Below are 12,429 nucleotides of genomic sequence, written 5' to 3'. Positions count from 1 at the left end.
AAACCAAACTTCTCTGAGCCTGAGTTTCCTCGTCTGCAAGGTAGCATTGTAATGCTACTTGCTTTGTAGGATTAATTGAAATAACAGAAAAAGTGCTTAGACAGGGCCTGGAATATAGTAACAACTGAATATACTTAAGCATTTATTATTATATTACTTTTTTCTTTCTATGATCATATATCCCTATGACTTCTTATATAAATCTTAGAGGTCATCTGGGGGAAACAACACTCCTGAATCTAGCAAAGAAGATGAAATTTGCAAAACTGTTGTCGTTTTATAAAAGTCTACACTGGTAAGAAAGTTGTTTTTTGTTTTTTTGTTTGTTTGTTTTTTCTCAGCTTCTCAGAACTCTGGAGATTGACATCCACCAAATCCAGTCCTTCTGAACCTGGAGAACTCTCTTTTGTCTGTCAATCAGTTGTGATTTCTTAGGCTAGTCATAAACCAGTTATGTTCACCTGAAAGAAAATTAAGCCCAAAGGTGTAAATTAAGTTGTATGTTTCAAGAGGCATTTTCTAGTTACTGGCTTACGTCTGGGAGTATGAGGTTAGAGCAGCAAAGACACAGTGTGAATAGGTCAGGGGGAAGTGACTTTAAAATTTCTGGGTTCTAGAAGCACCAACCTGTCCTTTTCGGATGCAGGTATCACAGTAAACGTCACAGAGTCCACTGACGACTTGGCTAAGGCAGAGTACAGCTTCCATCATGCCGATCCCCAGGAGGGTGGAAAACAAGACCACATTCCAGAGGACAATATGCTCAGGCTCTTGGCAGATGGCCCAGGTGGGCTGGTTGAATAAGTAATTGCCCCTGCCAGGACAGAGGAGAAAATGAGGCTGGCTTTGAGAAACAATAAAAGGAGGGAGCTGCTACTTACTACCATGTGAGGAGCACCAGTCTAATACAGGAAGTTACGAAGCCTTAGGGTCTTCATTGCTGTCATCTTCATAAAGACAGCAGTTTTTTGTCCATCGGCAAGAGAGTTGAATGCACTCTCTCTCTGACAGCACATCTCAGCAAGGTGTTGTGGATGCAGACATAGTCACACAAGAGGGCATATAAAGAATCAGGAAACCCTGGGCTACAGATTTTAACTGCTATAAGGATCTCAGAGGCAGTAGGACTGGTTAAGAACTCGGGTTTCAAAGTCCCACAGACCCCGGTCCTAACTCCAGCTCCCTCACCAAGAAGTTCTACATACAGTTTCTTAAATGCTTCTGTACATCAGATTTCATGTGTGTAAAATGGGATTAAAAATAGCATCAATACTGTAGAGTGGTTGGGAGGATTAGATAAGATATTAGCATGATGCCCTTCATGCAGTTGGTAATATGTTTTAGTTATATCATAATTATTATCATGGAAAGGGGAAGTCTAGAGGTCCAGAGTAGCTGGAGAAGGCTTCACGGAGAAAGCTGGAGTCACCTGGCCTTAAAGGAGGCAGTAGCAGAGAGGAGAGCAGTGAATTGTAAAAAGAAATAGCACATAAGCAAAAACTGTAAGGGAATTTTGGAATTAAAAAGTATACTAGTTGGACAAAAAGAAAATGAAATAGGTTTCAGGACATATTTCATAGAGCTGTATATTATTTGCTATCTTTGTCTCTATTTCTACCTTCATCCATATTCTTATTCATATCTACTGAGTTCCCAATGAGATCGCAAGTTCCTTAAATGTAAAGATTTCTTGGTCTTATCAGCATCTTTACATTTTACAAAAAACCCTTTGGCTAATCTATGGCAAAAGGATTGAAAGGCAAAATGGAACTGGAATACTGTTGCTTCCTAAATCCGGCCAGGAGCTTACCAAATGCAATCCAAACTGGCCCCGTACACAGAGGTCAGGGAGAGACCAAAGGAAAAGGCAGACCACTCCAGATTGGTAGGTGGCAGGTTTAATAAGCAAGAGAACTTATTTAAGAGGCTTGTATTGAGGCCGCAAGATGAGTAGTTTTCTGCACCTGCCTGCCAGAATCTTAAAAAGTTTTTATAGAGAGTCCCTAACTGGATTCAGTCACGTACGCTGTTCAGATAGTCTTAGCACCACATTTCTATTTCAAAGCTTATCCTTGGAGCAGCTTCTGGGAGTGGGGAAGACAAGTGGACACATGTTCCAAGGACAGGGGAGAGGGTGGGGAGCCTCCAATTGCCTGGGTCTGGCTAGCAGATCGACTGGCAGTCACAGCTTCTTGATGACTTCCTCCAATAGGTACTTGTTGGAGGGCTGTTGTAGCAGTGGAGGTAGAGGGTTTTGGAGATTTAGAATGGGGTGAAGACAGACTAGGTGAAGAGCAGTGTATATTCAGGATATACTGTCAAGGTAGAATGGACAAGATTTAGTGGTTGATTGAACATGGGAAGTGAGAAGAGAGAAGAACCAAGATGACTCACAGGTTTTAGGTGCCATCTGATGGGATGGGGATGACTGACAGGAGATTTGTGTGGGGACATCAGTGTTTTGGACACATTAATATTGAAATGCTGTGAGATGTTCAAGAGGAAATTTCAAGGAAGTAATTAGATATTGGGGCCAACTTTCAGAAGAAAGCTAGAGACAAACATTTTGGCATCATTTTCATAGACAGACGGGTGGTACTAAAAGCCATGGGGATGGATGAGATCTTCCAGGGAGAGAACATGAAATAAGAAGAGAAGCAGGGTCTTCTTCAATCAATTGGTGTTGGGTTTCTGTCTGTGTTCCTTTAGGAAAATAAACATGTATCATAAGTCCCAGGTTTTTCAGGATATTTGTGCAACCCCAAATTTGGTAATTAAGTCTTCCTAGTTTGACTGTGAGCAACTTGCAAATAGGCAAGTTGTCTTATTCTTCCTGTGTACATCCCTCTCTTATCACATAGCACCTAGTCAGTACTAAGCAACTCAGCGCATACTCACTTGAGTTTAATAACTGGGCTAATGAAGTCAAGGTATTATATTGAATACCTTGAGTGGACTGTTAAATTCATAAGCACTTTTTGCCTTGGCCAATCACCTCCTAGAGATTGTTAATTTGGGAGCAGGTATGGAAAGAGGAACAAGACTAGATATAGATGAAAGTACCTGGCCCCATTATTGGGATGGTCAACACTGAGAGCACACACTCTTCGTGGTCATTAGCTGTATCATCATTAGCTATTAGACACTGACCAAGACCATGAATGTTACTCACTCTAGGCTGTTGTTCCTGAAAGGGTAGGTGTAGTTTCCACTGCCTGTGTCACAGAAGGGGCCACTGAGCAAACCCAGTGAAGAAATGACGACACAGTACACAGCCCCCACAGTGCCCTGGATGGCCAGAAGCACAGGGAACAGCAGCTGCAATGGAACAGAGTCAGAAATTCAGTACAGCAATGGCAAGGAAGGTGGTGGAAAGTCAGCTTTTTAATGATGCGACCCTTGAGTTCCCCTCGAGAGGGTTGGAATCTTGTTTTTGTAGATGCCAGACCAGGTTGGTGTCCTTGTTTTGCTGACAGAATGTACAAAAAATGGATGCTAGGGTTGAGAAACCCTCTATCCATTCATCTACCCCAGCTGTAATTCTAAAGAATGAAATCATCCACTACAAAACTGTGAGTGGGAATGTGACTTATTCACCATGAACTCCCAGTGCCCACACACTGCCTGGCACATAAAGTAAGTGTGCTGCCAGTCCTTCGTCTACACTCATGGTAGACATCAGGAATTGATCTCAGTGCTCTTCCCCTCCAACCTTGGATATGGCCTCACAGTGCTCCTCAAAACAGAGTGACTGATCAATTGATGCTGGCACTTTAAATGAAACCTATCTGCTTTTCTGGCAGTGGGTCTTCCATAAATGTGTGTTGTATGGTTGGGTGAGTAAATGAATAATCATTTTTTTTAAAGCCTGAGTCAGTGACCAACATAGGCTTTGTACTGTGTACAAACTCCATAAATATGTGTTGATTGGGTGGGTGAGTGTGTGACAGCCACCAAAGTGTCAAGGAAAGGTGACTTTCTGGCATATCAGCACATTAATGAATTGGGGTAAAGCTACGGGATTTGTTTGCTTCAAAGCCTAAGCTTTTATTCCTGACACAGCCATGTCTGGAGTGAGGGAAAGGGGTGGCTGGAGGTGAATGGAATGATTCAGGGAGCTCTTTGGAGATGGCCTTCAGATGATGTGGGGCTAAGATCTCTGTGGAGAATCTGACTGGAAGCTACAAGGGTCGGGACAGGGAACTTTTGGAGCAGAAAAAGGAAATGAGATGGCGTATAAACTAGAAATGTAAGAGCAGTGGACAACTTGCTGTAATCAGGGACAAGATATAAATACTTAATGAATGAACTTACAGCATGTCAGCCTTTTGTTCTTCACACAGCATTGTAAGAGAATGCCTGTGAAAGTGTTTTTGAGAGCACAATATTTAATGTCCCTTCTCGCTAGAATCCCAGTTCTATGATGTGTTTGCCCCATTGGCTACCAGGGAAATAGGAAAGACAAAGGATGGGAGGGTCCTAGACCTTCCCATAGACAGACAGGCAGGTAGAAACACAAACCACTGAACCCCAATAGGCTGGTCTGCCAGAGCTTGTAGGCTTTGTTTACACTGCAAATGGCTCTCCTCACATCCTCTCCAGTTTTGTTTTTCCTGGGATCTCATGCAGCAGCCCCCATTTCAGTTGGCTAGAGCCTTGCATAATATCTCTATGCTTCAAAAGGAGCATTGGTCGAGAGTGTATCCTTCAAAAGAACCAAAGTGCATGGCCTAGGAAATAAGCCCTTTGTGGGTGGGTGTGGGTGGGAGTTTAAACATTCTGTAGAGCCCACAGTACTTACCCCACATCTGTGAGCATAGCAACCCTCTCTACCTCCTCTCAACAGCATTAGTGCTGGCACCATAACCTGTTTCAAGAAAAAAAAAAATGCTCTTGTAATGAAGGAAATGTTACCTTTTTGGAATAGGTTTTGATTGTGTCTCTAGCTATTTAAAAATGCCTAATGATTTTTCATTGCCTGTAGGATACAACACAGGCCCTGGACTTTGTAATTGAGCTCCTCATGGCCTGGTCTTGCCTGCCTCCAGAGCCTTGCCTCTCCTCCATCATGCAGACCTGCTGACACACCAGTTTATGGGCTAGCCACCAGGGTAGACCCAGGACTTTCCTGCCTCTGGGCCTTGGAATATGCCTTTCACCCTTTGCCATCAGATAATCTCGTCATCACTCTCAAATGGTCAGTTTAGATGTTATCTCCTGAACAAACGCCACACTCCCCTTTCCAACCCCAAAGACGTGCTCAATTCCTAGTCTCAAGATCTGTGAATGTTACCTTATATGATTAAACATGGGATTAAGTTAGGATCTTAATAAAAGGAGTTTATCCTGGGTAGGCCCTGAATACAATCATACAGAAGGAGTTTTCAGAGACAGACACACAGAGGAAAAGGCAGAGGCAGAGACTGTGAAGACAGAGGCAGATCGGAGTGATGCAGCCACAAGTCATGGAATGCCAACAGCCACCAGAAGCTGAAAAAGGCGAGGAATGGAGCCCCCTTAGGGCCTAGAACATGGGGCTCCTCCAACTCATTTACTCAGAGCTCTGGCCTTCAGAACTGCGAGAGAATACATTTTTGATGTTTAAGCCACCAAGTTTGTGGTAATTTACTATAACAGCATGGGAAACTACATCTCCTCTTTGTAGTTTTCAGTGACCCCTGCCAGGCAAAATGAATGGTTCCTGAGCACACTGCATCTCTTACTCCCCTGGGCTGTGAGCTATGGGAGTCAGCAGCTCTTACCCCAGGGCCCGATACAGAATCAGACCCAATGACATAGTGGTAAAATTTATGATGACATTTTCCCACTTTTCTTCTGGTAGTATGGGGTAGGAGAAAGTGCACTGGCATTGTAAGACCATGGGCCAGGAACAAGAAATAAATACATAATGGAGGAACTTAACTTTATGAAACGATCACCTCACCCTGAGAAAGGGTTGGTATATGTTTGCTGATGCAAGCATCTGAGAGATCCTCAGTCCTCACCAAGGTTAGACTAAGATATGTCCTGAGAGAAGTATGGTTGGTAAGTGGTTGATGCTAAAGATGACTGCTACCTATTCAGATGCATTCTTTCACCTGCTAGTCTGAGGGGCGTGTATGTGTGGAGGCGAAGGATGAGGGTGCAAACTCATGTGCCTTTAGAAGCTGGGCAGGTAATTTTAAGTAAGAAAAAATATCCTAGTATAACCAATGGGGAGAAGAGGGGATTGTGGAGAACTGAAGGATGTATACCCGCCCAAGGGTATTCAAGTCACTGTAAAGCAAAACATATAGGCACTGCACCAAACAAACTTGAACCAGCTCTCAGCTGGTTTGCAAATTTTGTGAAGGCTTGATGAAGGCTGGGGTAGTTACATGATATCTAGTAAAAGGAGAACCACAGTTTTAGGATTTGACAGTGTGTGTTCACAGTGCTAGGGGAGAGAGTGCTGAGTTTGCCTGATTATCAGCTCTCTCTCTTTCATGGAAGTGGGTATATCTGACCATCACAACTCCATAACACTAAGTACAAGAATGGTTCAGCCTCCCTTTGCTCTGATTTCCTTAAGGCTGACACTGAATGAGCAGTAGCCATGGGCCAGACTTGGGATTGGGTGCTCTCTATGTGATTTCCTGCAATGCTTTCTATAACCGCAGGAGATGGCTATTATGCATATCCCCATTTTACAGAGAGAGCAACTAAGACTCAGGGAGATGCAGCGCTGTGACTAAGATCTCACAGCTCAAATACACCCCCTTCTTTCCAACCCCATGGCCACTGCCTTAGTTTGCCATAGAGGTGGGCACATGTGAAGTCATACGGTGAACACTAAAGACTGACTGAACAAAGAAAGAAGAAAAAGAGGGAAGAAAAAAGGAAAAGAAAAGGAAAGAAAAATAGAAAGAGGGACTAGTTCATTGTTTTTTACTTTATGCAACATTATGGACTGGTTTGGACCTGTTTACATTATCCTCATTTCAAAGTGAACATACAAATGTAACCATCTTTCTAGGAGATCTTGGGAGCTATAGTTGGACAAGCTGGCTGGTGATAAGGGTTGCTATGAAGACAGAGTGTTAGGTCCCTGACTGAGCCAGGCTCCACTCTCCAGACCAGAAAATGTCTTCCCTCTGGGTCATTCTCTTTCAATAAACATTCTGAGATTCTGCTAGTAGGAAACCCACATCTCAACCTGCTTGACTCTTCTCCATAGTCACTGTATTTGCTCATTTGTATCTTGAGAGAAATTGGGTGCTGATGTTCCATATATTCTACAGATGAGGAGAGTGAGTTTAGGAATATGCTTGGTGGTGGAGCTGAGACATGCAAACCTGTCCGTCAGAAATAAGCAGCAAAGGTAAGAGATAGGAGACAAGTGCTGGGCTGGATTTGCAGAGGAGATGGAGGAGCAGGTAATCTGAGCCCAGAAAGAGGACAGATTGCATTTTACTGGCTTCCAGGTTCGTGCTGGGTGCTCTGTATACATATCTCATTTAATGCCTCCACCTGCTCGTGAGATAGTGTGATTCTCCTTTTACTAAAGCTCAGGGTAGTCGCATGACAGGTCAGGGCAGACTCATGATTTTAGCAGGGTCTGTCAGACTCATAGGTCTGTGCTGCCCCTTAGGAAGGGCTCTGAGCTGAGACCCAGACAATCTTGGCCCAGGTATTGCTGATTGAGATATTCTCTTGTGCAGGATGGCCCAGCTTCTGACATGGATGGAAGGGGCGGTTCTTCAGTGGATGCAACTTGAGACAACACTGTGTCTACTACTGTGTAGAAAGAAGAAGCAGGAAGGGAGGTGGTCACTTTTTTCTGAGGTTCTTTATGCCCCATGCATTCATCCATCCATTGAATGCCTACTCAGTGCCTGGCATTGGGGTCTCACATAATCTTTCCATAAAGGACCATTGGATACCTGGGAGAGGAGGAACCAAATGGAAACAAAGGTGGAAAGGAAGGGAAACAATGTCTACCTCAGGATGGAGGCCAACAAACTACAACAAACGAAACCCAGCAAGTTGCCTGTTTTATAAATAAAGTTTTACTGGAACATAGCTATGCCCATTTATTTACGTATCATCTATGGCTCCTTTTGCCCTATGACAACACAGCTGAGTAGCTGAAACAAGTGACCACTTGTCCTGCAAAGCTGGAAATGTTTACCATCTAGCCTGTTACAGAAAAAGTTTGCCAACCCCATGATTTTTTTTTTACACCTACAGCAGCCAGTATTCTTAGGTGGTTTCCCATCCAAGTATTAACCAAGCCTGACTCTGCTTGGCTTCCGAGATCAGACAAGATTGCGCTGTTCAGGGTGGCATGACCATAAATGCCAACCCCATGATTTTGCCTAGAGAAGCCTTGATGGGAGTGACACAATTTATTTTTTAAGTCAGTCACCTTAAATTTGTGATATGACAAATACTCGGTTATTGTGCTCTTTATAAAGTATATTTTTTATACAATTAACAGCCACATATTAAGTTCTAGTCTCAGTCAGCACCTTGTTAAGTAGGCACTCAGAGGGCAAAGGTGAATGAGACTTCGGCTCTGTTTCTGAGGAGCTCTCAGCCTAATGCGGGAGGTGGGGACATGAAAAGATACTTGCAGCAAGATGTGCCGAGCACAATGTGGAAAGTGTTTATGTATCATGTGTTGTGGGATACAGAGCAGCTGGCCATGCTCTGGGGACCCAAGGAAAGTGGCCCCAAGATGAGATGATTGCTCCGTGACTTCCAGGGTATTTAGGGGCACCCTTCACCTGGAGGAGGTAAGCTAGCTAAACCTCATTCTTACCAAGAGTCCAGCTCCAAGAAAGCCATGGAAAAACCAGACCAAGTCTGTAATCTTGGCAGGCTCCAGCACCTGTCCATTGGGAAAGTACAGCAAAAGGTTGGAGATGATGGCAGCAGTGGCCAAGGTCAACAGCAGCATGCCCGTGTACCTGGAGCCTGTGTCAGAGCACATGGTGAATTCTCCCTGGAAGAGAGAGAAAATAACCAGGAAATTGCCTGCTCCAGCCACTGCAGAATCAGGAGAAAGTACACCTGCCACAGAGCCCCAAGAGTGAGGTGCCAAGCTCAGCTTCGCCATCGATAGGCGGTATGACCTAGGGAGCCACCTCACCTCTCTGAGCCTGTTTCTTCTATCAAACAGAGAAAATAGCAACCACCTATGTGGAAAAAAGAAGTAAAATAAATGTGAAAGCAACTGGCTCACAGTAGATGTTCCACAGGCTTTCTTTAAAAGACTGGGAAGACTGAGGTAATGTTTAGGAAATTGCTGGTACCCTGTTCTGGTTCTCTCATCCACTCCCAGAGGAATTCCAATGGTGATTATGGACTAGATGCTGGGTACAAACCTTCCACCACTTAGCAGCTGTGAGACTAACGCCAAGTTATTTAACCTCTCTCACCTCAATTTCCTCATCTATAAAATGGGGCTGACAGTAGCGGTGCCCTTGTGGGGTTGTCGAGAGGATGCAAATAAGATAATATATTCAAAATATCCTCTCGCAAGGCTCCCAATGCATGGTAGCTAGAGAGTAAAGAACTGAGGAGATTCAAATCATCTTGGCCTCTCATTTTATTTAGGTGGAAAACTTCCTTTCTTATTTTCTTTGTCAATTGAATTTATTGAACCTGGAGTTTTCAGAGAAGCCATGATGGGAGCACTTGGAGAGAAGGAAAGGTTTTGTATCTTGTTTCCTCCCCACATTCACTGCACCTGAGCGTACATGAGATTAGAGTGAAGTCAGTTATTCACTTGCTGAGTGCAGGCTGCCAAAGAAGCATGTGGAACACACCTGGGGAGGTTTTCTAGTTTCATGGTAGGTGGCACTCTCCTAACAGTTCTTTGTGCCCATTCTGACTCAGATTCCTGTTGAGATTGGCTCATGAATAGCAGATCATCACTGCCCCAGTACCCAGACACAGGGGTCTGGTGCCATGGCTGGCCCGTCCCATGGGGAGAACCTGGAGCAATTTGCAGAGTCAGGGCCTCTCTTTGGGGACAAAAACCAAAAAATGTCCGGCCTTAGCTTTCCGCTGCCAAAGAAGATTCAAATAGCTATTAATGAACAATGGCTTAAGTGGGATGATAACGTTTGGGATCTTATTTCTATCTACTATCTAAATTCAGGGCTGCAGAAAGCTGATGCCTAAATGGGATGCTGCCTCTGGCTCCTTTGTTTGGATGAAGGAGATTGAAACTGCTAATTTCAATCCCCATTATGACCCTTAACAGCAGTGATCATGAAAATGTAACACTTAGGGGGAAATAATACTGGATGATGTGCAATTACAACACACACAACTATTGCTACTTGCTCAAGGCACATTATAGACATTATTTCATTTAATCCTCAGAATGTCCCCATGAAGTAATAACTCCACAGCTCCTTTAGGAAAGAGGCTTATAGAAGTTAGATAAGATTCCAGTGTCTCCCAGCAGTCAATGACAGACTGGATACTCAAATGTAGGTCTGCCCATTTCCACCTCGTTATTCCCAGTTAGGGCAGATGAGTAGGAACTGGAAGCACTGAGAAGCCAGGGCTGTCGAGCCTTCTTACATCCTGTAAAAGAGTAAAACACTAACAGCCCGCGTTTGCTCCTTAACACCTGATGTCACAGCTCTTGCTGCAATGAATACAGTTATGCTCGCTCTCCAGGAAAATTGCAAATCTTCTTAAGAGAAAGGGAGGGTGGGTGGAGACTGGGGCCACAGTTGGAAAGGGGGACTAAGTAGCACTCAAGATTGTCACTTAATTAAACTATAGGAAGTTGATCATTCTCTTGGGTCGTGACAGAGAATGTTAGAGCTACTAAGGACTCTTAGAAATCTAATCCCTTCATTTCATAGACCCGGGGAGTTAAAACTACTTGTTCAAGATAATGCAGTTAGGTAGTTAGAAATAACAGCAAAAATAGTCGCAGTCATGTTCACAGGCATGATCTCATTTGGTTCCTCAACAGTCCTGTTACAGAAACATCATTATTATACTTATTTAATGCATTTGTTGCTGGACATTCTGAGGCTCAGAGAAGCTCAGAGGAACTTGTTTGAGGCCACACAGCTTGTAATGGAGTCGCTGGCCTTCTGAGTCTATTCAGTTCCTATAGCTTTTGGCCTTAGCAGGTAGGACAATCATAAGTCCTTGAGTTCATTATTCACAGACTTCATTTTAACTTGTCAAACAATTGAACCCTAAGTTTGGGTTTGGACAGCCTGGTTGCTGCACTGAGGCTTTTAGGCCAGCTGTGTAGCACCTGTCTGTGAAGACCTGCTTTCAACACCAATCCTGCTCGTCCTTAAGCGGAAACACACAGACACCCAGCAACCCAGTACCTCTTCAGTGGGCGGTTGGTGCACAGGCACACTGGGTGCCCCTCCTGGCAAGGGACCTTGGCCCTGCTAGGCCAGCAGTAGTGAAGTCCCCAGCAGTCCGTGTAACAGTTCCAGAGAATCTTCTGACTCAGCTGATGGAAGTTTCTGGGCAGGATCCTGGATTCTTCCACCTTTCAAGAGGCACAAGGTAAACACTTAATAGATGTCGGATAGCAATAAGTCCTGGGCACTCACCTTACAGGACAGCTTAGGCATTTAACCATAGCTGCCTACTCTTCCCTGAAGACCCCTCGAGGACAAAGCCCCTTGTCTCTTTGGAGGTTGAGGCCCAAAACCTTTCCAGGCCCCTCTGAGGCCCCTCAGCACTATGGCATACTGGATTCCAAGAGACACAGGGGCTCTCCTTTTCTTGTCTGGCCCCACCTCTCTCCTGCTCCCCCTCAACTGGCAAAGTGGCTCAAATTCTCCCAGTAAGAGCTGGCACTGCTTCCCCTACCAGGTGGCCCCAGGGGAGGAGCCCAGCCACCCAGCCGCAAAGGCGCTTACTGCACTCTGCTCCTCTCTCTGGGTCACTCCTGATAACCTCTGAAATGTTTCCCGGGCGGGTGTGTTTCCACTGAGCTGAGGTGGAAGAGGATATAGGGAATACGATTGTTCTGGATGTTGATAGCAGGGCAGGCCCATCAGCCCTGTGTGAACACGTGTGGGAAAGGCCCAGGTTATTGACCTGGGGTGGGGGTAGGCATGAGAGCAACATCTTGTCATCTTGCAGCTCCCCTGCTCAAGGCTCAGGGTTATTGGCCAGTCATACCCCAGATTGATGGGTGGTTGGGCCTCCTGGCTGGGTTTGATTTTCCAGCTGGACTTGGTGTCTCTGCCAGCCAAGGGTTGTCAAGGAGGCCCTCTCTCACTTCTCACCCATTCCTCTGGCCTCCAAAGCTGTGATATTAATGCAACAAGAGATGAATGAAGTGTAACCACCTGGGGCATGGTGCCAGGAATCTGGTTACCTAATCACCCAGTGGAATGAGCTTCAAATGGCTCTGCTCCACATCTATCTCGGCTTTCGCCTTCA

General features: G+C 44.8%; 1 protein-coding gene across 1 annotated transcript; it reads right to left on the bottom strand.

Moving 5' to 3' along the window:
* Positions 1-343: 343 nt before the first annotated feature.
* LOC120618132 (transmembrane 4 L6 family member 1-like) lies at positions 344-11,701 on the bottom strand. Its single transcript, XM_039882042.1, has 6 exons — positions 11,355-11,701; positions 8,804-8,986; positions 4,802-4,867; positions 3,173-3,318; positions 628-814; positions 344-461 (listed from the first exon to the last, which is right to left on the bottom strand). Exons 2-6 carry the CDS (start codon positions 8,972-8,974, stop codon positions 441-443), a joined length of 591 nt encoding a protein of 196 aa, XP_039737976.1. The 5' UTR covers positions 8,975-8,986; positions 11,355-11,701; the 3' UTR covers positions 344-440.
* Positions 11,702-12,429: the final 728 nt, after the last annotated feature.

This window comes from Pteropus medius, unplaced genomic scaffold (assembly GCF_902729225.1).
Source record: "Pteropus medius unplaced genomic scaffold, Ma_sr-lr_union100, whole genome shotgun sequence".
NCBI classification, from domain to species: Eukaryota; Metazoa; Chordata; class Mammalia; order Chiroptera; family Pteropodidae; genus Pteropus; species Pteropus medius.
This window is presented reverse-complemented; position numbering and strand designations above follow the sequence as displayed.